Source organism: Phytophthora parasitica, assembly GCF_000247585.1.
Source record: "Phytophthora parasitica INRA-310 unplaced genomic scaffold supercont2.49, whole genome shotgun sequence".
Taxonomy (NCBI): Eukaryota; Oomycota; class Peronosporomycetes; order Peronosporales; family Peronosporaceae; genus Phytophthora; species Phytophthora nicotianae.
The window spans coordinates 342,815-366,892 of NW_008649035.1; the positions used below are offsets into that span (position 1 = coordinate 342,815).

Genomic DNA, 24,078 nt, shown 5'->3' on the forward strand with positions numbered 1-24,078 from the left:
GACATCTCCATGCTGAAGAGCTGTCGCTTCAAGTAGATGCGACCAGCCTTCTGCGATCCTCCGTACAGCGTCTTAAAGGCGTCCACACGGTCCACGCTTCCTTACAGTTGTCGACCACATAATGGTAGTCCGCGTCTATGTGCAGCAGCATCAGGCCGAACGCGATGTTGCTCGACTCGACATACTCGTCCCTGGCGTGAGAGTCCGTAAGGGTTGGGGGTTGTCTTCCGGTTCACGACATGCCACACCGACTTGGTTAGGAACACACCACGCATGTAGCGGTTATTCAACCCAAATACAGACACCATCCGTCAACGAATTTTGTCCTAGAAAAAAGGGCTGAACTTCGTTTACCGGTAATTACATGCAGTTTGCCCGATTTTACCCTTAGAACAAGCTTAATGAACAAAAAAAACTTGGAGTTTGTAAAGAGGTTCCGCTTAAGTGCGATACATGAATATATACTCCCTCCGTTTCAGTTTACTTGACTAAAACAGAGATGAAGCTGTTTCACATTTCTTGACCAGTAAAAATGATTGGTGGAATTTGACAGACTTGTATGCCATTGGCTGAAACCCTCCAATCAGAATCTCTTAGATTTGAGGTTTTTTGCATCCAGCCTAAGGTTTTACACATCTTAGAGAATTAGTCTACTTGGTCTACAGATTTACGCGCGACACAAGGCGCCATTTCGAAATGGCAGGAAGCCAACAACAAACAAACAAGGATCTGACACCTGAAACGAAGCTCGGCATAGCAACCTACTTACTAGAGCACTCAGTCGACTTAAACGTACCGCGCAGTCACATTATTGAAGCCGCTGAACGGTTCAAATGTAGCCACAGTTCCGCGGACCGTGTCTGGAGGATGACTGTTATTCACCGCAAAAACAGCAGCGGTTTTCCAAGCTTTAAGAGCAAGCGAGCAGGAAGATGCGGAAAACCAAAGAAGCTGACAGATATAGCCGAAAAAATAACGTCTTTACCGTGGCGGAAGCGCCGAACTATTCGATCCATTGCTAAGGCTATAAAGGTGTCACCTGCGTCAGTTTACCGATCGGTAGCTTCTGGAGAAATCGTCAGACACACAAATTCAATCAAGCCTCACCTCACCGAAACGAACAAGGCTTCAAGGTATGACCTATTATCAAATATTGTGACTCATTAAACGTTGAATTTAACGCCGTTATGTACAGGCTTGAATATTGCTTGTCGTTTGTCAATACAGAGTCCTATGAGTTTCACGATTTTGCCAACCGCATATTCATTGATGAGAAATGGTTCTATATGACGGAGGCAGACAGAAGTATTTATCTGGCACCTGGGGAGGCGCCGCCACATCGTACTGTCCAGTCAAAGCGGTTCATCACTAAGATGATGTTCATGGCAGCGGTGATGCGTCCAGTGTTCGCAGAGGATGGTTCTCTCATCTTTGATGGAATGTGGCCATTTACAGAGCGTGTACCAGCTAAGAAGAGCTCGAGGAACCAACCAGCTGGTACGCTAATAACGAAGGCAGTGAATGTTGGCCGCAGGGAACAGCGTGCGATGCTGATATATAATGTGATTCCCGCGATTAAGATGAAGTGTCCAGCCTTTCTAAAAGGCGTCCCATTGATTATTCAGCAAGATGGTGCTCGTTGCCATGTCGAGCCCAATGATCCAGCGATACTGGCAGCGTGTAGAGCTGATGGGTGGGATATATGCATCGAGATGCAGCCTTCAAATAGCCCGGATACAAATATTCTTGATTTGGGTTACTTCCGCTCGATTCAAGCTCTGCAGTACGAAGAAAGCCCAAACAGCATCGACGAGTTGATTGAATGCACCATCGCATCATATCAAAATCTCCAACCTGAGACGCTTGAAGACACGTTTGTATCATTACAGAAGGTAATGGAGTGTATTATACAAGATCTTGGCAACAACAGCTACAAGCGGCCTCATATCGGTAAGAGCAAACTCCGAAAGGCGGGTTTGTTGCTGAAGAACTACAAGTGCGACTTGTCGATTTATTTGGTAGGTGCGGCATATCATTTTGTAGCCAGTCAACAGAAAGTAGAGAAGGAGAATCTGTTGAGATTGCAGATAGAAGCCTTTAGATTTTTAACGGTCTAATGACTAGTATTCTTGTGTGGTTGCTTAAGTGGGCTTTGGGCACGTAGCTCAGTTGGTTTAGAGCACCGCCAATGTTGCGGAAGGACGCGGGTTCGAGTCCCGCCGTGTCCTTAATTTTTTAGCAAATAAAGCTGAAGATTTAAAAACCATTGAAACCCTAATTGCTTATTTAATTATGACCCCGAACACTCACTTGATGTTTGTATGGAGGGTCATCATTTTTGCATATAACAACATCATTTTAGGCTTAAAACCTCTGAATAGAGCATAAATGCATGCGTTAGCCAGTGCTGATTATTTGAATGTGCGCTTTGTAAGGGGTATCAAGCAAACTTTTTATAATACGCATCATTTCCCGAATCTGGTCAAGTAAACTGAAACGGAGGGAGTAATAGAAATTCCTTCCTAAGTAAAGTCCCACATAATAACCTCAAGTTTGTTAAGATGGGTTGTTTTCCTAGAGTCAAGGACAAGACACACACACACATACTTTGTTATTGAAGACAAACTTCACAATACGTTTTCGCCGTGTTGGACTATAGCAGACACAAAACAATATACCTCGTATAGAACGCTTTAACTAGTATATGACTATGGAAGTAAGTCCTGGTAACTCTCGATAATCATGCCAAACCAAGGCGCTAGCTTTTGGTCCTATTTTTGTCCTTAATTTCAAGGCGTTTGGGTTAATAGAGCCTTGAGATAGCAGCGTTATTAATACTAATACTACTGTAGTATTTGCCACAACCATAAGATCCTTCATGAGTTCTGGACGTAACACGAATAACAAATCATCTCATCAAGCCATGTTTAGGTTCTGTCGTTGATTGAATCTAGGACAAAATACCAACTTATTAATGCCGAGGTACCCTTGACATGTGAATTCACTGTACTTTTCCATTAATACATGTTAGTGTTGCAAGTGATCTCTTTCAATGCACCATCCTGTAGTGTTGCGAGTGCATTCCCAGGAGTGCCTTCAAGATCAAGTACAAAATCTCATAGCTCAAATGTCGTGGTAGGATCAGCGGATCAGCAGCAAATTCACCAGCCACGAGGAGAAAGTAATGGAGTAGATTATTGCCACTAAGTTAAAAAAAACCAGCTTTAAATCCAGATCTCGGGAATTTTCTTCGGCTTCTTTCCGTTCAGGAAGTAGGAACTCCACGCCTGAAAGAACGGAGAGTTTCGGTGTGTCGTGTCTGCGGCACTCCTCAGTCCCAACTTCTTGGCAAAATATTCAAGCGTCCGAGATTGGCTATACAAAATGTCCACGATTTTCTCTTGTTGCTTGGGATTCAGCTTCGCAATGTTCACAGCAATGGGAGTATTGCGTTCCTTGACTATCTTCATCAGGTTCTTGGAGAGCACTCCACCTCGTCGCTCTTCAGTGTCATCGAGGGAGTCGACCGTGTCTTCCTCCTCTTTGATATACTTGCTCGAGCGCAGGGAGCGCTTCACGCTGACGTCAATCTGGGTGGCAGCAACGATTTCCGAGGTCGACTGCGAGATCTGGTTGTGCTGTGCATCAGTAGAGACAGCGTTGGTGCTGGCGAGGAGCGTGGCGGTAACAGCGAAGACGATGTAATAGAAGCGCATTGCTTGAAGAAGTTGAAGATTTTGAGGGTTGATGCAGCTGGAGTGCAAAATGCAAACTGAAGGTCAGTGCTGCGAGTCGCAACTTGTGACGAACTGGTGGTAGCCCCGTTCGCTTTTCTAATGCTTAGAGTGACAGGTTGTGTGGTCGCCAATAGACTGGAGGGATTTGATTGACGATGCAGTGATATGGTTTCTTGGGATATGGACCATATCATATGGTAGGTCCAATGAAATCATACGGATATTCGAACTGTATGTCATTCATACACATAAACATCACCTGGAGGTATTTTATCCTTACTATATATATTTATACTGTACATTACTTTCTCTGGAATCGCTGGGGTTGGCTAGTACTGGCCTGTTGTAATTTACAAATGTACATGTAGGACGAGGCATGTATTACGGTTGAGAGAATCTGCAGTCGTACTGACTCAATATTGTACGAATACGATCAAAGCGTCGACGGGAAATGCTGTTCTTTATACTGTATGTACCACGAAATTAGACCAGCCTGGTCTACAGTAATTTCTGGTCGCCATGTGCGAATGTAAGTTACTCACACTGGGACTCCCAGCGGTAGTCACACTTTTATTAATACCAAGTAACTGCCGTTATTAATATAGCACCTTTACTTTAAGAACAACGTCACGATATAAGCGTACAGCACCTTTAACTCGTGTTTAGCGCCTTAAAGCGCCTTTATTCACTCAATACCCCAAGAGCACATCATGTATTGTGACTTTCTACCAAAAACGCCCTCAGATTTATGGTCCTACGTAAGACCGTTGCCCCTACGTAAAACCTACGCTGGGGGGCGAGTACAAGGCTGGTCTGGAACATAAAACGGCAGAGATATCACAAATGATAGTAGCATTACGCTACTATTAACGTTAAAGCACCGTATTTAGACTTCCATGCTTAATTCTGAAGCAATACCCTCTATCTCTGCTTCCATCGCATCTCTTGCTGTAGTTGTCTTCGATGCAGAGTGATTCCAAGTTAGCTAGACATCGCGTTGTGAATACCGACTGTGGTTTCAAAGCCAGATCTAATTATTTATGCACCCTCTCATGTCGTCCTCCACCGGAGGGCGTACGTAGGAGGAAATGGCCAGGAAATTATGGCCATGCGGACCTTATTTCTAAATCGGCCCTCTTACGTAAGATAGGAGTTCTCACGTAGGACTTGATGCCAACGATTTGAATCATTACAACCCACCACAGCAAATCCTATATAGAGCCCTACCCCCCGCTTCTTAGGACTTTCCGTTTGAGGTCCGATTGGCCAAAGTTTGAGAAAGGCACAATATAGACCACATGAGGGTGAATGACCTCCTCACCTAGATCCTTTCGAATCGTGTCTTATCAGGGTGGGCCTCCGGGAACGGGCTCAAGCGAAGTGATTAGGTACCTTCTTCCACGTCTTTTTCTTAGCGCATCAAATAGTGTAATCCTTCGAACTAGGCAGAACAAGTTGTTTGGAAATGCGCATGTCCCCAAATAAGGAAGAGCTGAAATTAGCTCCCGTTTTGGACTTTAACTTGGGGAGGGGAATATCGGCGCTTTTGCCTCAGCAACGTGCAGTAACGACTCTCAATATGTACGATGAATAATAATACCCAATCAGCTGAGCTGCGGCACAAACTCCATTGCGACAGTTGACAGTTCTCTATACCTGTACATAGCATGTACTACGCATCAGTACCTGGTGTTAACCCTTTAATGCTGCCCTAATTGTGCATTAAGTAAACAAAGAAGAGCAAAAATGCAAGACATTACAGTCCCGTAAAAAAAAAAACCGGCATTACAATCAAGCATTTGCGATTGAGAGAAAGATGTGTGCGTATGGTTTGGTTGTTTAGAAATCGTCTATTTATGTTGAATTATCTAAAGAGATCTGCAGATTCTGTAGGCTACGCCTAATAGAAGCGTCGTCTGGTGGCCATCTTGGGCTAGTTGTTCTCAAACAGCGTTGTCGTAGATATTGTTGTGGTATAACCGGGATATACTATATGTGTGTGTGGTTTATTTAGTTGCTACTGATACATTTATTTTCGACGCGGTTTGCAAGTTCATGCGTTCTCGACGGTATTACTAACATGCAGCATGCAGCATGCTGATTGCTCTTCGATTATGGACCTTTTGATGCAGCGGTCAAATCCTTGAGTAGATCATTCTGTTTCTTACATGCTGTAGAATTTTTCTCCGACGACGCTGCATCGAGCCTATAACACGAGGTGACGTTTCATCTGCAGCAGATGGAACGTCACCACAGATGGAACTTCACCCCGTTTTATGGGTTCGATCCAGCGTGGTCGGAGAAAAAAGTGAGATGGAAAGCTACAGTTCACATCTGTGATGATTTGCGTTTTCAAAACAGCAAGTATGGCCTATTAGGGAAATTCTATGGAGATCGAGGTGTGAAAATTGGGCGAATAGTCACGCCCAAAATACATTTCACCACAAATTTTGTCATGCCAATTAGTATACCGTACACTATCGAATTCAATACCAATTGAAAACAAAAAGGTATACTAGCCGGAGTAGGTATACTACCAAATCGCTACACCGAGTCCCAAATTGGACTCATCAAGATTCTCCATATCAGTATTGTGGGACCATTTAAGGCGGAGCAGAAAGCCGGCATTAAATGGCGGCTGAAATGGAAGCCCAGTTATCAAAAACTTCAGGCCGGAAAAAAGGGAAATGACTAATTTATGATCCCCTACCTAAGCACCCTTAGAGCTAAGTTTGGAGTCGTTTCTGATAGACCCCTTTTCACTTCGGAAATCTGTGCAGCTGATACTATCTGTTGTGGATGTGGTTAGCCACTTTGGCTGGAGGCTCTATGTTTTTAATTCAGGTGGCAACTTCCTCCTTTTTCTGCTACTAGCCGAGCGCCGCCACTACGCGGTGGTAATTAATGTTTGGTCGGACTTGTTAATGTCTTTCCCGCCTCCGCTTCGCTTCGGAGGGATTATACCTTTTTTAACCCTTATAATCTAACTATTTCACCGACTAGAAGGGTTAAAAAAAATATTGACCCTGTCTCCCACTCTAACGACTGGTAATAAAATGACTGCAGAGCGAGAAATTGTTATTCGTCCACCAGTACAGGTTTCTATTCCAGTATAATTGCATCGATAGACCTACTTTGCTATTATCGTGGATTAAATTAAATATTTCTTATTCCTGGAGACGGAGTTATTTCCTTACGATTGCATCTCGTTGGTCCATTCGCCACAATTAGTAACCCTGCAGTGCTTAGATGCCTCCTCTCAAAACTGCTTGGCCTTTTTGGGCAATATTTAATAGTGATCCGGGCATGATTCCGTGAAATCCGTTAAAATAAATGCCCTTCTCTACTACAAAATCCTGAACACTTTAAAACAATCCCCTCAAGTTGAACTGTATAATGCATCGACACAGTGCATTGCCCTATTAAAGACAGGTCACTTTAATTTCTACACTACGTCAAAAAGAGCAACATAGTTTTTTTTTAAGCTTAAGTAGATCTTATTTTTTGCATGTTCATCGGAAACTGTAACTCTACGCTGTCGTGGGTTAACATGTTTTGTTCTAACGACTCGAGATCATCGATTTTTTTTATTGGGATAGATGCTTACCAACGAAAAGATAGTGCAATTTGTTCTATCCTGATTCTTTCCCATTCCAAAATCAAAATATTGCATTCGACGGTGTCCGCGTTCGGTATAGCGAATATATCTGCACTATGCGCAGTTACAGCAGGGAAGTGGGCATAAGTTGGGCTCCACGATTACAATGGTGTGTGCTCTTCTCTTCGAACGCTCCAAGCATGTCACTTAGTGAGTCTTAGCCAGTCTTAAGTTGTGCGAAGTATTCGCCGATGCATTCACGATAGAGCACTCTGGTAGTATACAGCAACGGAAAAGTCGCGATTTGTGCAGCTTTATCATTTTTTAGCCCTGACATGTCTTAAATACTAGCTTTTGGGGTAAGGCCTTGGGTTTTAAAATGAATACATGCATTTTCACTCTAGCAACGTAACTTACGGCTTACCTTACGTAATCCACGCTTTCCTCCCCATTGGAATTGTGACAATACGAGGCACAATTAGTTTTTACAGCATAACACCATAGAAATAGAATAGAAGGCCGCTCATCTTCATCATCGATAGCGAGAAGTTTCAATACGTGCTAACAAGTTGTTTTAACAGCGTCTTCTAACTCAGAGATTCCAGCCTTAAAACCTATTTAGTTTTGAGTGTTTTAATCCTCATTTTTATTTCTGTGCATTTTCTCGAAAAACTAAAAAAAAATTGGTCTGGACTTATACTCCACGGCCAATTGCCCATGGTTCCCTCGCCGTGGAGTACAAGTCAAATGCAACTAACGTGACCTGCTCACTACGACCCATCCACTGGATAGGTACGGCGTCGAAAGGTTTCGAGTTGGTATTGACTAACCGGTTCACAGAGAGCTAACTGTGGTTGACAAGAGCGAATACCAATTATGCCTCTTCATCGCGGCTGTCCCGTAGTGATAATGATCCACAACTGCGGGACTCCCGCCGCAAGGTATCCACAATCGGTGTTTTCAAGATAACCCAAGTCGGTGTGGCAACTTTGCATAGCTCCTTTTCAAAATGCTAAACGTGCCGTGTTCGTTCCTTGGTCGATGTGACGGGTGAATAGAAGAAAAAAGATCACCTTAGATCAATAGTAACCAATGCATACCAGATCAATTATTATCGTACAGGGGGATACATTTACCATACCATCGGTGGTTCATCATGATCACTTCAAATTCCACGACACTCTCCCATTTTGTCTCTATTAAACACCGCAATACAGCAACTCTTCCGCTTGGTGATAAGTTTGCCGTTGGAAGCATGCTTGAGGTCACTATTGGCGAGCATATTCGTTCATAATTGCATGTACCTTTGTCCCATTCTATCCTACCCTACGTATTTAAAACGTGTATTCTTGTATTTGACAACCTTCTCCCAATAGCGATACTTCGAAGTACCTGAGAGCGACATACACCTTGTCGACTTTAATTCGCGGTAATGGGAATCGCTTAGTGAGATTTAATTCTAACCAACAACCGCTTATGGTCGATCCCTAATCCGATACCTCAGTTCCAGCATGGGTGCTGAGGAGGAGGAGGAAAGTGGTGGTGACACAATAAAACGGAATGTAGACGTATGTCTGCCCTTGGAATACCGTCAGAGTTAGTATTGGTCTGCTGAAAAGCAGATTGTGCAGTGAGTGGGTGCTACTGTCGTTGTCAACCGACAATTTGACTGAAGTACAGCCGATAATTTATTGTATGCCCTTTTTTACTTAAAAGTTTTACATTTCTGTCCAAGTCTAATTAATATCGGGTTTTTAAGCCAATTTAAAAACTGAACAAATTTGCACTTTATCGGCTCCATTATTGGCGTACTCGTGGCAAATGCAAGGCGGGCTATGGTGAACCTCAACACGAACGAGAACAAGTGTTATAGCTAGTGGCCACGGATAGAGGTTCCGAAAGATACGAGTAAATACTTTTATCTTAATTGATAAACTCCCAAACGTTGTCAAAATACCTCATTTAACTTCATTTGAGGTACTTTTGCGATGTAACACCTCATTTGGAATGTACAATACCTCAATTTATCGCAACATTTGTTACAGTCATTCTGGTCCAGTGCAATCCAAGCGTCGTCGAGCGTCATGCAGAGCAGCCCCCAGACGGCTTGGCGCGCAGCGGCAGGTGCGTACGCCACCCCATCGTGACCGCCCGTTGTCTGCGCTCTACAACGTCGTGTCGTTGGACTTGCAACTCGTCATAGAAAGCACCCAATCAATGTGTTTATAAACATTTCCGCGATATGGTAAACAAACTTGATAATTGTGTTTTTATTGCTGGGCCGCAGAGAAACTCGCGTCCGCCGACTTCCTCCTGGTTGCAACAGGCGCGGGCTTTTCCGCCGACTCCTCTCTTCCAGTTTACGCGTATGTAAACATTTGAACGCCTTGTTACAATTAGTGTACAGCATTGTAACTTTGTGCTTTACACACCAGAGATATCGCCAATGTCGACGCCTACGAGAAGATGGACTTGGAGTACCAGGACCTATGCGACCCGTACATGTTGGAGCAGGACGAGGAGCTTTTTTACGGCTTCTGGGGCAGTTGTACCAATTCCTACCGGGACACTAAGCACCACAAGGGATACCAAATTTTACTCAAGTGGAGACACACACTTCGAGTCAAGGCCAGCGTCAACGGCACAGACGGGACTAAATCTCGTTTTCAAGCTGCTTTTGATCGACTCAAAAAGTGTCAAGCTCTTCCAGCGGGGGTGACGGTGGATTCCGTGACGAACGATCCATTCTTCGTTTACACTTCAAATGTTCGATTTTGTTTGTCGTGGTTTAATTTTTAGGATTTGTGACGGTTTTATTATTGTGTTTTGTAGGTTGATTCGCACTTTAAGCGCGACTTTGACAGTAAAGAAGTGTATGAGCTACACGGGAATGTCGAGAACTGGCAGTGTGCGGGAGATGTCGAAACTGGCGCGAGAGAACCATGTGACAAGATCTGGAAGTTGCCAAAATATTTCCGGTTTAATCTGGACGCAGAGACGATGAAAGCGCCTGGTGCTGAAGCCACGACATGTCCAGAGTGTGGAGGCAAAGGCCGGCCGAATGTTCTGATGTTCCACGACAGACAGTGGATCGCAAACAAGTCGGAAGAGGTGCGTAAAGTGAAAGTTACAATCACTATCTTGTCTAATGCTGTGTGCGTTTTAGAACGGATACATCGCATGGGAATCTGTAATGGAACTGGTATGCCATGGGTAGATTGAATACTGTCAGCTTTTGTCATCTTATCTTAACTATGTTTCGTGCCATTTTCCTACAGATGCTACAAGAAGACCCAACTCTCAACCTGGTCGTACTGGAAATTGGCTGTGGAACGCGGGTTCGTACCATTACGGACGAGACTACATTGTCTGGTATTGAGGAGTACTAATACCATTTCTGTTAGGTGCCATCTGTTCGAAGAGAGACCGAGATGGTTGTTGCCGATGTCATTGAGAGCTGCGGTCGTCCCCAGGCAACACTCATTCGAGTCAACCTCGACATTCCTACGTGCGACAACCCGCTCATTGTAGTCAACAGCGGATTCCTTCCGATCCAATCGAAAGGCTTGGAGGCGTTAGAAGGCATCGATCAAGAACTCAACAATATTCGACAAAAAGCCTAATGTGTAGGGCTGAGCCGAATTCGAGAAGTACACAGGTTTTGATACGTTTATATTGCTACGGGGTTATTGGCATCGAGGTTGAACTCGAAGCCCTTGAACTTGTCCTGGTCTTCGGCCGATATTCGCTCGCCACGAGAGTTTAAACTCAGTACGTCATCGAAGTCTTGAGCTGCTGTATCACAATTGGCTTTCTTCTCATCGACGACAGGGACAAAGGGTGGAGTGAGAATATGTGCGAGATATCCGTCCCAGTCAAAGTTTCGTAACCATTCATGCGTTTTAATCTCTAGTATACCATCAAACCCAGCACCCAAACGCTCGGACTCTTTCGGATGTAGTAACCCTCGCAGAAACGATCGACAAGTTTGTGACACCTTAGCGTTGATACCAGTCGTGCTATCCAGGAGTTCGATCGGATAATATTTGTCATATACACTCTCAGGGAAATCCTTCATCACGTCTGGACATTTCTCGAGATGTGAGCGAACCCCACCACTCCAAGGGCGTCTTCCGAAGAGCAATTCATATGTTAACACTCCCAAACTGAAGAAATCTGAAGGTGTTCCATGCTCGGTAGAACCTCGGAAGATCTCTGGAGCCATGTATGCCACTGTCCCGCTCCGACTTTGGAATCGTAAGTTGGCTGTCTGTACTGAGATGCCCAGATCGGTGAGGCGAGGGTAGCCTTTATCATCGAGAATAACATTTTCTGGCTTGACATCGCGATGCAGAATTTTAAGAGAATGGAGATACTCCAGCGACAATAGTATTCCAGCTGTATAGAACTTTGCTTCTGTTTCTTGGAAACCATCTTTGCGTGATCTGAGATGGTACTTAAGATCTCCACCAAGTAGTAGATCCATGATGACGTAGCAGTTGTACGGGTCCTGAAACGTGTGATGCATTCGCACGATCAATGGGCTTTGGATTTGAGTGAGCAGATTGCGCTCGTTCCAGATCATACTGACGCAATTTCTATTGATCACTGCTGCCTTGGACAGAGTCTTCATCGCGAGCCACTTGACTGGGGTCGCTTTCTTGCGAATGACTGCATTGACTTTACCAAAGCCACCCTGGCCGACAATCCGATGGATCTCAAAGTGCTTAATAGAAATCACCTTTGGATCGTACGGCGCGTTGTCATCACCGAAAGAACTGCAGCCAGAGCCCATCGTGCCGCAGCTTCAAAACCACTCCATCACTAATGATAATACTGCGCCAAAAATATAAAAGCAGCCAACTCTCTTTTCACACTCATCGCATTCTAAAGTGGGAATTAATTCGTGACACCAATTTTGGCTTTCCATTCGGCTACCAGCGCAACTTCCTCGTCCTGTAAAACCGCATCAACAAACTATAATCACATAAATATTGGGAAAAAATAAAGAGGCACTCACCACTGAGATGGACACCTCATTTTGCAAGACCAAGTTAAACATCTCCTCAGTGAGATTCTCGTATACGACGCTGTCTCCTGCCACTATGAGACCGGAGAGTTCAGCCACAGCGATACGGAGTCGGCCAGCGTGATCCGTGGTTGTGTCGACGGGGAATAATCCAACTCCATTCTCGCATTGTGGCTGGCGAGGGAAGATAAAGACCACGGTGCCGACGATAATGAGATTGTGTGGGATTCCTCGAGCCTGAAGAAGGTCCAACAGAGCCCAAGCGATCTCAACGACGTGAACAGCGTCCCTGGTAGCGTCTTCAGGCTCAATGGCATAGCAGGCTGTCTTCCAACTTAGAAGGTGTTTCACAATTGCGCCGTCAACACGGAATATTTCTTCTCTATGCTGAGCTGCAACAGGAAAATTCATGCCTAGAGCACCTTCAGTCTGCGGGAAGAAATACCCTTGGAGGTGAAAGTGGTTCACGGACGACCACGCTCCAGCACTATTAAACCCTGTTGTACACCTTGGCTTAGTGAACTGATTCTTAGTAGTGGCACCGGAGGTGGCACGTACCCAGAGCGAAGTCCTCACGCTGCATTTCATGTGAGATGCTGAGAGCGTACAGCAAGAAAGTTTTCGTCATTTTCTGCGGTTTAACGCGATTTAATTCAAGGACGAACAGCACGTGGCCGCGAACCTGTAGTTACAAAAGGAAGCAACCGCAGCGTTAAGCATGGGTCCATACTTCATCATAGAAAGAATTATTCCGTACTAAGGGAGCCACATTGACAAGAACGAAGTGCTCCACCTCATCTGTACCAGCTTCGTCCCTACTTCCGAACTCTGTAGGTTGCACAGACGGAAGATGTTGGTCGTCATCAGCCTCAGTACTTAATCCAGCGAGGAACTCGGAGCGCCTGGACATCAGAATTAGTAAGTAAAGTACAAGTCCACAATATACAAAAACTAACGGACTTACTTGGCTTTCGTAAAGTTAAACCCCGATGATTTTGGCTTGGCAGGAGCTTCATCTTGAGGAGACTTCAGTAGCTGCTTGTCCACTGGACGCTTATTCTGCGTAATTCCAAAACTCGACCTTTACTTCTCGTTAACAACTTGGAACTCTAGCCGTCCTGCTCACCTTGATATGACTCGGATTGAATTGAATGACAAGTCCCAAGTCACCATGGATTCGACGACGCATTGTGGAGTCCACACTTGTACGCATAACGCCTAGTTAAAACACACCCCAAGACCCGCTTCGTTCGTGCTTGCGATCTCTTTACCATTCAGCCAGTAGCAGACGTACCAGCAGACTCTGCGAGGTCCCACCGACGCAGAACCAGCTCGCTCAAGCTCGTCGATGCCATTGCTGCCGACTCTTCCCGCTAATTACATCAATTGGACGGTCCACGTTCAATCACCTTGGCTATTGTAAGATACAATTTGTGTCCACGCGTTTCGTCATTTGAAGCTTGTCCTTGTAAACGTACCACAGCGCTTTCTACGTAAGCATATTAAACGGGGAGAGATTCATGCAATTATAACTTACTAACTGGCAAGGTTAAACACGAGAAAACAAGAAAGGTTCTTCAGCCAACTTTTTGCTGGGAAAGGAGATGGAACTTGGGTCCTCAACCCTCGCGTTTGTAGCAGAGACTTTTTTCATGTCAATGTAAACGAGTGCGAGTCATGCCTTAGGCCTTCGACGAGCAGTAGTGAATGCTGTTTGGTGCACAGACAGCTAAGACTTATCCGAAGTGGATATCGAGCACTTGTTTTAATGGAGATTGCACTTGATCCAAAGCAGCCTTGCACTTAATCGTGTTCCTGCTCCACTTTCTTCGTCACCCCAGCGCCGTCGTTCACTGTACTAGCGCGGATGGGAAGTGGAGATAAGTCCAGCCTCTGTAGTTTCTTGCCAGTATATCGGGCTCGGGCCGTCTAACACAAATAGTTACGTTTTAGCGTACTTATTAGGTGTGGCAAAACGTGAGTCCCTGATTGAAAAATCGAGTCCCCGATTGGAATTTTCCCTAAACGGATTCCCACCATTCAACTATGCAAACCTTCCGTCTACAGCTTAGCGGGACCCACACCAGTCTCCATGGTGTACACTTGACCGCCGTCCGAAGCAATCACCATACCAGTGATCCATCCAGACGCCTTGGACGACAGGAAAATGGCAAGTCCAGCCATGTCCGAGTCCAGACCGAACCTCTGAATAGGAATACCCGTAGCAAGGTCATCCATACCGAGGCCAGTAACCACCGAGATGCCCTTGGACATCTTGGACGGCACGAGGCCAGGAGCAATGGCGTTCACGAGGATGTGGCCGCCATTAGGACGACGCGCCAGCTTGGCAGCCAGCACGCGAGTCATGTGGTGGATAGCGGCCTTGGACGTGTCGTAAGCGATAGTATCGATCTGCTGGGGCATGAGGCCTGCCACCGATCCAACGTTGATGACGCGAGCTGCATCAGACGTCGTGGCCGCCTTGTCCAGCAAAGGCAGCAGGAACTTGGTCAAGTGGAAGGGCGACGTCACGTTGACCGTCAGTACCTTGTTCCAGGCCGATTCCGGGTGGTGATCGAAGTCTCCGCCCCACGAGACGCCCGAATTGTTGATGAGCACGTCCACTTTGCTCTCCTTCTGGGCGATCTGCTCTGCCAGCTCCTTGCAACCAGCTTCACTCAGCAGATTCGCTTGTAGCTGTTTGTTAGATAACAGAGTTAGCTATCATATATTTCGATTTGAATCGGTTACTGTTCATTACCGGGATGCATTTGCCAGGCCCCTTGACGTTGAGCTCCTTGGCGGTGGCTTCACATGCCTCGAGACGGCGGGAGGCGATGTAGACTTTGGCTCCGTTCTGCACGAAGCCGTCGGCCATCATCTTGCCGATACCGCGACCGCCGCCCGTGATGACGACGACTTTGTCCTTGACGTCGAAGAGGTTGTTCAGGTTCAGAGCGCTCATTGCTGCGGAGACTTGGACGTAGGCACGAGGAGGAAGGGTTGGATTGTGAGGCTTAACGTCGAAGAGCTTTTGAGTTCGTCATGTAAACAATCAGCTTCAATTTAGGGTTGACAACACTAGATTAGTGTGGTGCCCATAAAACCGCTGTTTTATATCAATTTCTGTTTTATCCGAGTTTTGACACATTATCGTGGTAAAATGCCATATGACAATCTATAGCTTGGATGGACCCACCCCGGTCTCTGCAGCGCCAACCATGCCGCCATCGGTCGTGATAACTTGGCCAGAGATCCATCCTGACGCCTTGGAGGCCAAGAAAATGGCCAGACCTGCCATGTCCGGGGCCTCGCCCATTCGTCCGACTGGGATTTCTTGGCCAATATCTTCGAAACGCTTCCCTGTCACGTACGCGACGCCCTCAGTCAGCCTCGACGGGACATATCCCGGCGTAATGGCGTTGACAAGAATATGTCCGCCATTTGGACGACGAGCGAGCTTAGCGGCCAGAATGCGGGTCAGATGATGCAGCGCCGCCTTGGACGAATCGTACACCATCGTGTTGAGCTTTTGCGGCATGAGTCCTCCCACTGATCCAACATTGATGACACGTGCAGCGTCGGATGACGTAGCAGCCGCGTCGAGAAGAGGAAGTAAGAACCGCGTTAGCAGATACGCCGACGTCACATTCAGAGCGAAAGTTTCTCCCCAAACTGCAAATATTCACAACAAAGGTATCAGTAACTTGAAAATCAGAACAAGACTCGTGATTTAAACTCAGACCGGATGCTGGGGTGTTTTCAACGGGAGTGACGGATCCATCACCCGAGTTATTGACGAGCACGTCGAGTCGTGACTCCCTCTTGATTATTTCGGCCGCGAACGCCTTGCACTCGTCTTCGCTCGTCAGATCCACTTTCAACTGGACATTCAACGATATTTAGTCTCTGCATATTGGGCCCATTGTTGGGGCCACTTACAGCGATGCAAATGCCGGGGCCCTTGGCGTTGAGCTCCTTCGCAGCGGCTTGGCACGCCTCGAGTTTGCGTGACGCAATGTACACTTTTGCACCGTTCTGCACGAATCCATCCGCGATCATTTTGCCGATGCCGCGGCCGCCTCCCGTCACGATCACCACCTTGTCTTTGACATTGAAGAGCTCGGCTGCGTTCAAGGAGCTCATAGTTTCGTCGGTCTTGATCAGGGGGCAAATTGCGATATCCGTCTCTAGGGACAGACGGATATTCCGCTATGTGATTGGACAAATGCACAAAACATTGAACTAGTCGAAACAAAAGTAGTCTGCGGCTTTAAGGTTTGTGACCACCTCTTTCTTTCTTCTTCAAGAGAAGCCCTAGTTAGTATTAATGTATATCTGCTAGATTACAACTACCTTGTATTGTGCGGTGTAATTGATGTAAGCTATGTCTTGCGAAGAACGAACGAACACGCAGTAAGTTCATTAATTTGACGACAGCTACGAATACGTTGGTGGGCCCTAGTCGTAGTACTTGTGATAGTCCACAAGCTCACCAAGCTTCTTGTGGTTAAACCTGGTCCGATTAGCTCCATCCCGAGGTTTTTTTTCCATCTGCCATGCGGATTTACCCACAGAATGTACTTCCAACCAAAGAATTTTAGCTTTTGTTGGTTGGTTCACCTTTGACATGGTGTCCTTGATGAGAATATCCACATTCGGTGATTCTCTTTGGGACTGGATGCGCCAGAAGTTCGTTGCGATATTTTGTAGCTGATGGCAGAGCAGTGGTGCTTGCCAAAAGTGTCGCCAGCGTCAGCGCTACGACAATGCGTAGACAAATTGGTAGTCGATACTGAGTTGGACATCGTTTCCTATGATTGATCACCTCATTCTACTTCTAGACCAAACTAGGCCGCTTCGCTTTAGGCTGGGAGGGCAGTGGCAACGGCGTAGAAGTATTTTGTTTAGTGCATCGCACACATTGTTCTATTTTCAATCATTCTAAGCTAAAACTAATGTTTGTTTTCGGAGTACCACTAACGTTGTAAGATCGAAATAGCAAAACTCTTAAATAGTAAAATATATCCCCGCGTAGGATGAGATGGCTATATTATACTGGGAATGCCGAAGAATGAGAGATGAACAGCCCCACTCCAGGATTACCGTCGGATGTATTTCTGCTGGGCTAGCAGTAAACCGTCTTTTGTCTTGTGCAATTGCATTTGATGTTAGCGATTGTATAAGAAAATAATGCGAAGAATTACATGCAGTCCGTCCACTAACTTGACGACAGCTGGGGTAAAAGTGAAAAAATGAGGTCACGCATTGAGCTAAGGCACTTTAGAGTTTGCCGTAATATTTGGCATAGTCCATGAACTGGCCGTGATTCTTGTGGCCATAAACTTCTCGCCCCATTAGCTCCATCCCGAGTTTCTTTCGCGCATCTTGAGTGGTTACACGCGTAAGGTATTTCCAAACAAAGAGTTTCAGTTTGCGAAATGTTGCTTTGTTCACCTTCGACGCGGTGTCCTTGATGATGATATCCACATTCGGCCCTCTCTCTTCGGTGATGACATTTTCAGGTGCATTCTCGTTGACTCTAAGGGTTCCGGTTTCTGCGGTCGCTGGTTTTGAATGCCGGAGGTTGCTTGTCTGCTGACAGTGGAATAGCAGTCCCGCTAGCGAAAAGTGTTAACACAAGCAGCAGTACGCAAAAGTATAGGCGCATTGATCTTGGTAGTCGGTCTGCGGTCGTCGGGGAGAAAACTCACTCTGAATTCTTGCCTGCCACACGAACCTTGATGATGGTGTCGATGGGGTTCGTAAACACATTTGCATAAGGAGCTGCAATGGGTAGATGGAATAATTAACGCTCTTGACGTTTGTAAACAGGGTGGGGGATGGGTAGGGTTTTTATTTCCACAGAATTCACTGCATAATATCTATTGTAAAATAGTCCATGATATGTACAACGCACCACAAGTATGTTCAGAATATTATTGTGAACATACTTGAAGTACGTAGTTGTGTACTCTCTACTTTTGTAGAAACTTCGCTGCTCTGCATGCTATTGTGTCCGTTGAGAACGAACCTCAATCCGAACAGGATTTCAACTTGGTTAGCAGTGCGTTGTACTTCAGTAAGCAAAGACCAATTACCCAAACCACGATGTATACAGTTACATGTAAATTCTTCAGCATACGAGCAATGTAGCAAACAGCTCATGACAAGGCTGGTCATGAGTTGACTCGAACAAGTGATTCAGAATCACATTAAGAGAAGCACCAGCGTTCCACATTTAACGAGTGCATTCATGTGCGCTTCGTACCAGTGAGTACAGCAGCACATGGTTAAGAAAATCCCGAATCTTGGGGAACCCGTTATTGCAACACTACCGCGTTGGAGATCAGCAACACTATAGTACTTGAAACTTGTATGCTGAATGTATAAAGGTGGAGTGAAACTCAACTGGAAGAAAAACAGCGCTATTCTAAGTCGGCCCCTTTGTTTCCAAGTTTCGTTAGGCGAATGCAGTGTTTTATTAAAAGCCAGCCATAAATATTTATTCTTATTGATTGTTTTTTGTCGTATTGCAGTATGCCTTCTTCTCAAAAGAAGCAGAGCGGATCAAACGACAAAACAATCCAGGATTTCGGGTCTGGACTTGCAGTCCATGACATCCTGTGAGATCACCTACTTACATCAGCTTTTCTCAGAGCTGCCTCGTCACACCTACACGGCTGTTAAGTGGCTCGAACACCGAGACAATGTGTATATTTCATGAGTAGTGTGCGTGCAAGACGTCCCCGATACACGTGCCACTGGAAACTGTCTGCAGGTCACAGATAAGACCAGAGCAGAACGAGATGTAATACGGAGTATTACTGCGTTGCCTGCACTTACTGTTCTGACAGCGCCAAATAAAATATTTTTTGGGTTTGTATTGGACTTGCGGGTCTTGTAAGATCTACCTTGCTGTGTATTGCAATATCGATGATACTTTAGAATATATTTAGCGAGACAGATATTGGACGCCAGGAAACTTCAAGTCTATTCAGACAAAAACCAAAGCACCAGTGACTCGGCGATGGAGAGATCCACCGCTGTAGCTAACCGCCTTGCGCAAGAAAATGCTTCGTGCTATGGATGCCGTAAAACAACATAAAATTCTTTTGTAAATCGATCCAAATTGGATATCATCGTCTTCATTTCGCTCTACAAGCCAAGCTGCGATTCATTCACTGGCTGTTATGAATTCAAGGAGCATTTGCTCTCCTCGCTGCCACTGTCCAAAGCAGCGCCTTTTGTTAAAGCCGGCAATGACTCATTCTTCTATTTTAACGCCCAGGCCTTTGAATTCGATTCTAGCACCTAGAGGCTTAAAAAGATCTCTGTGCAGTGGCTGTGCAGTGAAAATGACGGGCGGAAAATAACACTGAAATTTTTGAGCGTAAAACCGCTATAGGTGGGCGAGAACGGCGAGTAAGTATTGCTTCAATCCCCGTGGCAATTTTAATAGAGAATGCTGTGGTAATACGAAGAAATTCGACGCAAATATAAAAAAACTCATGAAAGTCGAACTATTGTGGTAAAACGATTTTGAGTTCTACTCTATCATTAGCAGCTCAAACAAGAAAAAATGATTTTTGTCTTCTTGTCTTAGAAGTTACATCTTGAATGCATGGAACAATCGTGCCAGCAGCCGCGAAGATCCTGCATGCAGTGCGCCCATCGTTATAACGCCAGCTAGGGGTAAGTCGGTGGATCTGGGCCGAAATATTTGCGATAGTCCTTCACCTGGTCATAGTTCTTGTAGGAATAAACTTCTCGCCCCATTAGCTCCATCCCGAGTCTCTTCCGCGCCTCGTGCTTGCTTACCCCGAGAAGATACTTCCACACAAAGAATTTCACCTTGCGAAATGTTGCGTTGTTCACCTTCGACGCGGTGTCCTTGATGATAATATCCACATTCGGCCCTCTCTCTTCCCTGCTGGCATCCTCAAGTGCATTCTCGTTGACTCTAAGTTCCGGTTTTTGGGGTTGCTAGTCTTGAAAGTCGGAGCCTGCTCTTCCGATGACAGTGGAATAGCAGTCCCGCTAGCGAAAAGTGTTAACACAAGCAGCAGTACGCAAAAGTATAGGCGCATTGATCTTGGTAGTCGGTCTGCGGTCGTCGGGGCGAAACTCGAACTGAATCTCTCTCCACCACACGAAAATGATGAAAACTCGGTGTCCGTAAGCAGAATGCAATTATGTCAATCTCGGAAGGGGCGTACGGTCTTCCCTTGTTGTGCATTTGCTGCTTTTTCTCGAAATTTGGAGGCGGTGGTTGTAGAGGCTCTAAGTACGCAGCTAGTAGACTCCGCACTTTTGCAGCGTTCGTCTGTATGCCGTCAAAAGACCGTCGAAGGTCTTAGCCCACGGGCTGGTTTGCAGGACCAACACGGCAGCTGACAACCCCTGGCTTCTTCTCGCTCATTGTGAAGATCTGGTAGCGCTGCACCCCCAGATTCTTGTAAGCCTCTTTGACGGGCGTTCGGAACAACTTCATCATCGTGTTCTCTTTGGGAATATGGACAAGGGCCGAGCTAGACGAGGAGTCGTTGATAACCTCGAGCAGCTGATCAGCCGTCCACACGTCCTCCTTAGCAATCTTCTTCCTCATAAGGCCGAAGCCACGGTCAACAGCGTTCTTGGTGTGGCCCTTCACGAAAAACTTGAGCTCAACGACATCAAGTTCTCCAGTTTGAGCTAAAGCCAGCAGCATCTTAACAACGAAGTTATTCTTGTTTTGGCCACCGCAATTGTCAGCGTAGATAGCGAGTCTTCGATGGCCGTTCGTCAGCACGATCCGCTGGATGAAGTGATACAGCATGCTGTTGACCTCGTCCGTTCCTTTCCCAGCAACCGATTCTTCGTAGACGTAGTTGTACTGTTGTCCCTTGTTAGCGTAGTAGATTCCAAAGACGTGAACGTTCACAAGAGACAAGAAATACCACTGAGACGGCGTACTGGCGACGCTGGGAAGGGTCAGGTTTTGACTGAAATCCATGACGCTAACTGCGTGATCCTCCGACACGGATGCCAGGTCCTTCTTGTACTCCAGCCTAAACAAAAAGTTCGCAGTTAAACAAAATGATCTTTGCGTCCCATCTCAAACAAAATGATTCTTGCATCCCTACCTCATCTTCTTCGCGGCTTCAGTGTGGACGCCTAGCTCCTCAGTAAGCTCCGCTGTGATACACGACCACATGCGTGTGTGCAGGATAGCACACAAGTCACAAACGTTGCTACGAGGAGACCTGATCCGAATAGTCGGACAATACTGCTGCAGGACCTTTCGAAACGTCGAAGGGCGGTGTTCACGTACATCCAGGTCGTTCTCGAGAACGTGTCTTTCCCCAGTTCCCCGAACTGCTTCATTAGCATCGCCAACGAAGTCAGAACGCTCTGCTTCTTCTCCTGGGCGGTCATGTTTGATGTCGAGCGCAGGAAATCCTATGTCACTGTGGCCTTCCGGATCCGGTCTCAGCAACCCAAGCAGCCTTCTTTCACCAGAAAGGGCAACGCCCTGCTCGGACGACACACTAGGGCTTGTATGACTGCTGGTGGGTGGTGCCGGAGTGGAGGAGGTGGCCGGGCGCATGTCCATTGTTCGGTTGAGTACAAGGTCGCTTTCGATACACCTCGAGAAAAAATGGGTATGTGTGGGAAAAGCCTCTTTTTGCAAAACTTCATTTAAGTCCGAATTTCACTCGCCAATCTTTAAAGCCGTTTTTCTCGATAACTCCAAATGGTTCGTAAGGATCAGTTCGTTTGACGCCGTCTCATATGAACAGCATCCAGTAGGGGTCCCAACGTTACTACTTAACCTCAACTTCAATTTTGAGGTTAATCATAGGTTGAGGTTAGCAATCAACGGTTATTAACGTCACAACCACTCATGTGGTCCACAAAACCGTAAAATGGAACTCTGTGAGGAGGAAGGCGCCGACGACCTGAATCTACGCTGTTTGAATTGATCAGTTAAATGACACCGTGTCGAGTGCGTAAAAAAACTTGTGGAAATCGAGGTCACCTGCCCCATGTATATTCATTGAAGACGATGTAGACCCTGGCGTCACACGATATGAATGAGTTGTTTGGATTATTTCCTCAAGAGCGGTCTCATTATGATTCTCTTCCAGTAGTTTCGTGGTCCGGTTACGCTGTGAAGGACAGCTTGCACTTCACATATTCGTTGTGGAGTGGCGATGAGGACGATTATCAATTCAGTTATTCGCTTGGCGTTCTACATCCTACTCTTAAGCTCGGATGAGATCAGCCTAGTGACGCAGCTTACGAGTGAAGCGCTTTACGTTAGATGATCCGGCTGAATTCTTGGATTCTACAAGTGACATCTACTGAAAATGGTTTTCGTTCTGCTCGGACTGGGCAATGTTACTGCTAATTGGTACGAACACACCCAATTCTTCGCAGCTCTCAGTAGTGAAGACTTGCTTACGGATGAAACTTCGCTCTACAGGAAGATGTCATCGTACGTTTAGTACATCGGTGTACGCGAAATGGTCAGCCACTGGCACCCCTCAGCATTTCTCTTATCAGGCCGGTGAGAACATTGTCTCTGGAAGTGACGTCGATCGGTAAGAAGGAAACCATGGAGGATAGCAACAACACACGCGTAGAGAGCTCTATGACAAACAGGATTTCTTCGTACAACTGCAATTCGATCATTTGCTCAAAGCGCTTACCGATTGACTGAAATACAAGCTAAGTATTCACATGGACATTTGCGTGCAGTACCTCACTGGTTTTCTGCGATGAAAACGAGATCGCGCGCAAGACTTGGATCGAGTTGACTGCGCTTAGTAGTCACCGTATTGCCAGCGGTCGAGAATGCTCGCTCTGACGGAACGGAGGTGGCAACGCACCCGAGCCACTTCCGTGCGAGAGGGCTCAGTATTAGATATTATAGGCGATTAACAGACCACCACTTTAGCGGATTCTGCTTTCTTTCCACCGACTTCGCGTCGTCAAGATATTGCTCGAACTCTGTCTTGCATCTTGTTCGAGTCAGTTGGAAGCCTGAAGACGCATCGCGGACGTCGCCACAGTCGTCGTCACCGAGGACATCATCCCAGACATCAGCTGTGCTATCACTTGGTGATCGAAATGGGGCGGCGACAGGAGCGCCGGATGAACTGGTTGACTGTTGTCCAGCTTGCTCTTCCACGACAGTAACTGCAGCATCAATCAGGCATCGTTTTGCCAATCGCACTTCAGAAGTTTGAAGAAGCTTCATTTTGTGAAACCTTGGGTCCAAGTATGTTATCCACAGGAGATTCGTGTCCAAAGAAAAAATCTCGCTATGAAAAGTTGGAGAATCGCAGCGCGAACCTTGAGCATGTGTTCGACCACGCGGTCACGATACTCTTGCTCGCCGATTAACGCAGCGGCGTCGTCGAAGATTCCAGGCCTACTCAGCTTTGCCTTAATAATCCTCAGCATCGGAAACGTCAGTGCTAGTGCCGGATAATTTTCCCCCTCTAGTATTGTGGTCACGGTTGCAATCGGATTCAGCAGTACAAGTAAACACTTCGCCGTGAACCACTCGGAGGGTTTTGGCCTCTTCTCAGAACTGAGATCCGGAAACTCTTTCTTGCCTTCGCCATTCAATAAGCGGCTGGAGAAGTGGTCCAAAGCAGGCTCCAGCTCAACCATTTTTTCTGGATTTCATCAAGCCGATGGGTTCCTTTCGATGACTTGTGGAA

The 24,078-nt window shown here is 46.2% G+C and overlaps 9 protein-coding genes and 1 non-coding gene across 13 annotated transcripts; 3 read left to right on the forward strand and 7 right to left on the reverse strand.

The window, feature by feature from the left end:
- Positions 1–1,286: 1,286 nt before the first annotated feature.
- On the forward strand, positions 1,287–2,117 carry PPTG_15976 (hypothetical protein; the record flags this gene model as incomplete). Its single annotated transcript, XM_008912759.1, has 1 exon — positions 1,287–2,117. The coding sequence occupies one exon, from the start codon at positions 1,287–1,289 to the stop codon at positions 2,115–2,117; it is 831 nt and encodes a 276-aa protein (XP_008911007.1).
- Positions 2,118–2,154: 37 nt separating this feature from the next.
- Positions 2,155–2,228, forward strand: PPTG_20574. The gene has a single exon. It is a non-coding gene; the product is annotated as a tRNA-His (tRNA).
- Positions 2,229–3,224: 996 nt separating this feature from the next.
- PPTG_15977 (hypothetical protein) lies at positions 3,225–3,802 on the reverse strand (the record flags this gene model as incomplete). Its single annotated transcript, XM_008912760.1, has 1 exon — positions 3,225–3,802. Exon 1 carries the CDS (start codon positions 3,714–3,716, stop codon positions 3,225–3,227), a length of 492 nt encoding a protein of 163 aa, XP_008911008.1. The 5' UTR covers positions 3,717–3,802.
- Positions 3,803–9,357: 5,555 nt separating this feature from the next.
- Positions 9,358–11,639, forward strand: PPTG_15978 (hypothetical protein). Of its 4 annotated transcripts, XM_008912761.1 has the most exons (7): positions 9,358–9,459; positions 9,623–9,701; positions 9,771–10,101; positions 10,168–10,446; positions 10,502–10,537; positions 10,614–10,673; positions 10,740–11,639. In XM_008912761.1, the coding sequence occupies exons 1-7, from the start codon at positions 9,420–9,422 to the stop codon at positions 10,956–10,958; spliced, it is 1,044 nt and encodes a 347-aa protein (XP_008911009.1). In that variant the 5' UTR covers positions 9,358–9,419; the 3' UTR covers positions 10,959–11,639. The 4 variants fall into 4 exon arrangements, with proteins under 4 accessions (XP_008911009.1, XP_008911010.1, XP_008911011.1 ...); XM_008912762.1 differs by having other exon boundaries at positions 9,358–9,701; XM_008912763.1 differs by lacking the exon at positions 9,623–9,701 and having other exon boundaries at positions 9,358–9,580.
- Positions 11,006–12,130, reverse strand: PPTG_15979 (CILIATE-E2/CILIATE-E2-UNCLASSIFIED protein kinase; the record flags this gene model as incomplete). Its single annotated transcript, XM_008912765.1, has 1 exon — positions 11,006–12,130. The coding sequence occupies one exon, from the start codon at positions 12,128–12,130 to the stop codon at positions 11,006–11,008; it is 1,125 nt and encodes a 374-aa protein (XP_008911013.1).
- Positions 12,131–12,234: 104 nt separating this feature from the next.
- On the reverse strand, positions 12,235–13,719 carry PPTG_15980 (hypothetical protein; the record flags this gene model as incomplete). The annotated part of the gene is made up of 7 exons (XM_008912766.1): positions 12,235–12,291; positions 12,356–12,861; positions 12,923–13,046; positions 13,122–13,266; positions 13,329–13,423; positions 13,491–13,582; positions 13,659–13,719. The coding sequence occupies 7 exons, from the start codon at positions 13,717–13,719 to the stop codon at positions 12,235–12,237; spliced, it is 1,080 nt and encodes a 359-aa protein (XP_008911014.1).
- A 706-nt stretch (positions 13,720–14,425) lies between these two features.
- PPTG_15981 (hypothetical protein) lies at positions 14,426–15,329 on the reverse strand (the record flags this gene model as incomplete). The annotated part of the gene is made up of 2 exons (XM_008912767.1): positions 14,426–15,061; positions 15,126–15,329. The coding sequence occupies 2 exons, from the start codon at positions 15,327–15,329 to the stop codon at positions 14,426–14,428; spliced, it is 840 nt and encodes a 279-aa protein (XP_008911015.1).
- A 76-nt stretch (positions 15,330–15,405) lies between these two features.
- On the reverse strand, positions 15,406–16,585 carry PPTG_15982 (hypothetical protein). Its single transcript, XM_008912768.1, has 3 exons — positions 16,307–16,585; positions 16,110–16,248; positions 15,406–16,039 (listed from the first exon to the last, which is right to left on the reverse strand). Exons 1-3 carry the CDS (start codon positions 16,508–16,510, stop codon positions 15,543–15,545), a joined length of 840 nt encoding a protein of 279 aa, XP_008911016.1. The 5' UTR covers positions 16,511–16,585; the 3' UTR covers positions 15,406–15,542.
- Positions 16,586–17,647: 1,062 nt separating this feature from the next.
- On the reverse strand, positions 17,648–18,373 carry PPTG_23746 (hypothetical protein; the record flags this gene model as incomplete). The annotated part of the gene is made up of 3 exons (XM_008912769.1): positions 17,648–17,906; positions 18,079–18,151; positions 18,319–18,373. 3 exons carry the CDS (start codon positions 18,371–18,373, stop codon positions 17,648–17,650), a joined length of 387 nt encoding a protein of 128 aa, XP_008911017.1.
- Positions 18,374–20,720: 2,347 nt separating this feature from the next.
- Positions 20,721–21,959, reverse strand: PPTG_15983 (hypothetical protein; the record flags this gene model as incomplete). Its single annotated transcript, XM_008912770.1, has 2 exons — positions 20,721–21,414; positions 21,490–21,959. The coding sequence occupies 2 exons, from the start codon at positions 21,957–21,959 to the stop codon at positions 20,721–20,723; spliced, it is 1,164 nt and encodes a 387-aa protein (XP_008911018.1).
- Positions 21,960–24,078: the final 2,119 nt, after the last annotated feature.

Coding starts and splice junctions, on each gene's coding strand:
- PPTG_15978 (XM_008912761.1), top strand. CDS start 9,420: ATGCAGAGCAGCCCCCAGACGGCTTGGCGCGCAGCGGCAG. Junction 10,538..10,613: donor GGGAATCTGTAATGGAACTG/GTATGCCATGGG, acceptor ATTTTCCTACAG/ATGCTACAAGAAGACCCAAC. Junction 10,674..10,739: donor AAATTGGCTGTGGAACGCGG/GTTCGTACCATT, acceptor CATTTCTGTTAG/GTGCCATCTGTTCGAAGAGA.
- PPTG_15982 (XM_008912768.1), bottom strand. CDS start 16,510: ATGAGCTCCTTGAACGCAGCCGAGCTCTTCAATGTCAAAGACAAGGTG. Junction 16,249..16,306: donor GCCCCGGCATTTGCATCGCT/GTAAGTGGCCCC, acceptor TTGAATGTCCAG/TTGAAAGTGGATCTGACGAG. Junction 16,040..16,109: donor TGAAAACACCCCAGCATCCG/GTCTGAGTTTAA, acceptor GAATATTTGCAG/TTTGGGGAGAAACTTTCGCT.